The 1,905-nt window shown below is 43.8% G+C and overlaps 1 protein-coding gene across 1 annotated transcript; it reads left to right on the forward strand.

Moving 5' to 3' along the window:
• The first annotated feature begins 320 nt into the window (after positions 1 to 320).
• On the forward strand, positions 321 to 1,905 carry LOC134673355 (testis-specific serine/threonine-protein kinase 2). The gene has a single exon (XM_063531326.1). It carries the CDS (start codon positions 605 to 607, stop codon positions 1,637 to 1,639), a length of 1,035 nt encoding a protein of 344 aa, XP_063387396.1. The 5' UTR covers positions 321 to 604; the 3' UTR covers positions 1,640 to 1,905.

Genomic DNA, 1,905 nt, shown 5'->3' on the forward strand with positions numbered 1-1,905 from the left:
CCTAAATTTCCCCCTAAAATCAGAAATAAGCAGTTTCGACTTATTCACAGTGTTAGTGATGGTACTTGCCATAACTATTCCAAATTTCAGGTATTTACATCAAACGGTCTTTGAGAAAAACGCATTTAACCGATTTGCAAGACCGAAGTGATCCCATAAGAGCACCGTGAACAAAGTTTTGTACGGTGCTCTAAAAATCAATATCAAAGCGAAACAAAGCGATACGTTCGGTTTAAAAATATGATAATAAATTGTAAATAAACCTTTTTACAATAAAAAACGTCTGGTTTGAAAAAAGTCATTTTGATTTTAGAAACAAGAGAAAAAAGTTATACATGTAGCAAAACGTCTTTTGTGATTTTTGCTAGTGGAAGCGTTATTTTTATCCAAATTTTTTGTGATGTCGTAATATTTGACTAAATCTTTTGCGTGGTTATATATTTATTTTTATTTATTTACTCTCTTTAATGAGAGGTGTGTTGAAAATTTGTATCAAGCGAAGAGCAAATATTTTGACAGGAGTGCCTAGAAACCTTGAGCATATCGTCAGCAGTGAGATGTCCAATGTATCCTAAACGGGTTAGGATAAAGTCGATAGAGCTCAATGGCTGAGCGCCTGAGCCCTCGAAGCTCTGAGGTAAACGCCCTAGAACAACGAGGCTACCTCATAGGAAAGAAGATCGGGCAGGGATCCTACGCCACCGTGCACCTAGCCCAGTATTGCGATGCGTCCAGTCCTAAGCGGATGCAACTGGCATGCAAAATATTCGACAAGGAGAAAGCGCCTCGTGATTTTTTAGAAAAATTCTTCCCTCGTGAACTCGACATCCTAACTAAAATCGAGAATCCACACATCATTCAAGTACACAGTATTTTGCAGCGAGGCCCGAGAGTGTTTATCTTTATGCGCTACGCCGACAACGGCGACCTGTTAGATTTTATAAAGCGTAATGGGGTCGTACCCGAAAACCAGGCTAAATTGTGGTTCCGGCAGATGGCTAGTGGACTCCAGTATCTACATAGCAAGAATATAGCGCATCGTGATCTAAAGTGTGAAAACATACTGTTGTCCAGGCGGTTCAATGTGAAACTGGCCGATTTCGGTTTCGCAAGATTTTGTACTGATGGAGACAATCGCCGCGTACTCAGCCAGACTTACTGCGGCTCTGCCGCGTACGCGGCTCCAGAAGTGGTGAGTGGTACGCCTTACAACCCAAAGCTCGCCGACGTGTGGTCCCTCGGAATAATTCTGTTCATCATGTTGAACGCATCCATGCCTTTCGATGACTCCAACTTGCGCAAATTATTGAAGGATCAGATGTCCCGCAATTGGGTGTTCAGATCTAGGATTCGGGACACAGTTTCGACTGCGTCGAAGTCGATCGTGCGTCATATTCTGGAGCCGGATATAACGCTGCGTTTGACGCTGGACCGGGTGTTGTCGCACGAGTGGACGCGCCCACGCAAGGACAGGAGCGGGAGTATGGTGGGGCGGCTGGTGCAGTCTGCGCCGACCGCGCCGCCCTGCAAGCGCGAGCATGAGGAAGCGGGAACCTCGGCTGGCGTGCGCGTCTCGGGCGACCACAGCGAGTCGAAGCGCGAGCGTCACGATGACATCAATGCGCGTTCTCGTAACTAGACCACCCATAGTTCAAAAGCCAACTGAACTTCTTGCCTCACCTTTTTAGCCAACACAGTTATAGTTGAAAACTCCCTTACAGTAATAGTGCATAACTTCTGAGCCTACGACCGTAAGAAAATGATCCTGCCCTTGCAAGTACAATTTTGGACGTAAAAATCGAAAATTTACATTATTACCTTTATTTTTTTTCTTATTGATGATGCTATTGTCGTCAATAAAGAAAATATTTGTTTTATTATTTGTATTAAAATATCCAAAACACA

The sequence above is a fragment of the Cydia fagiglandana genome, chromosome 18 (assembly GCF_963556715.1).
Source record: "Cydia fagiglandana chromosome 18, ilCydFagi1.1, whole genome shotgun sequence".
Lineage (NCBI taxonomy): Eukaryota > Metazoa > Arthropoda > Insecta > Lepidoptera > Tortricidae > Cydia > Cydia fagiglandana.

Bases quoted from the DNA above. Each gene is read 5' to 3' on its own strand.
- LOC134673355 (XM_063531326.1), top strand. From the start codon at position 605: ATGGCTGAGCGCCTGAGCCCTCGAAGCTCTGAGGTAAACGCCCTAGAA.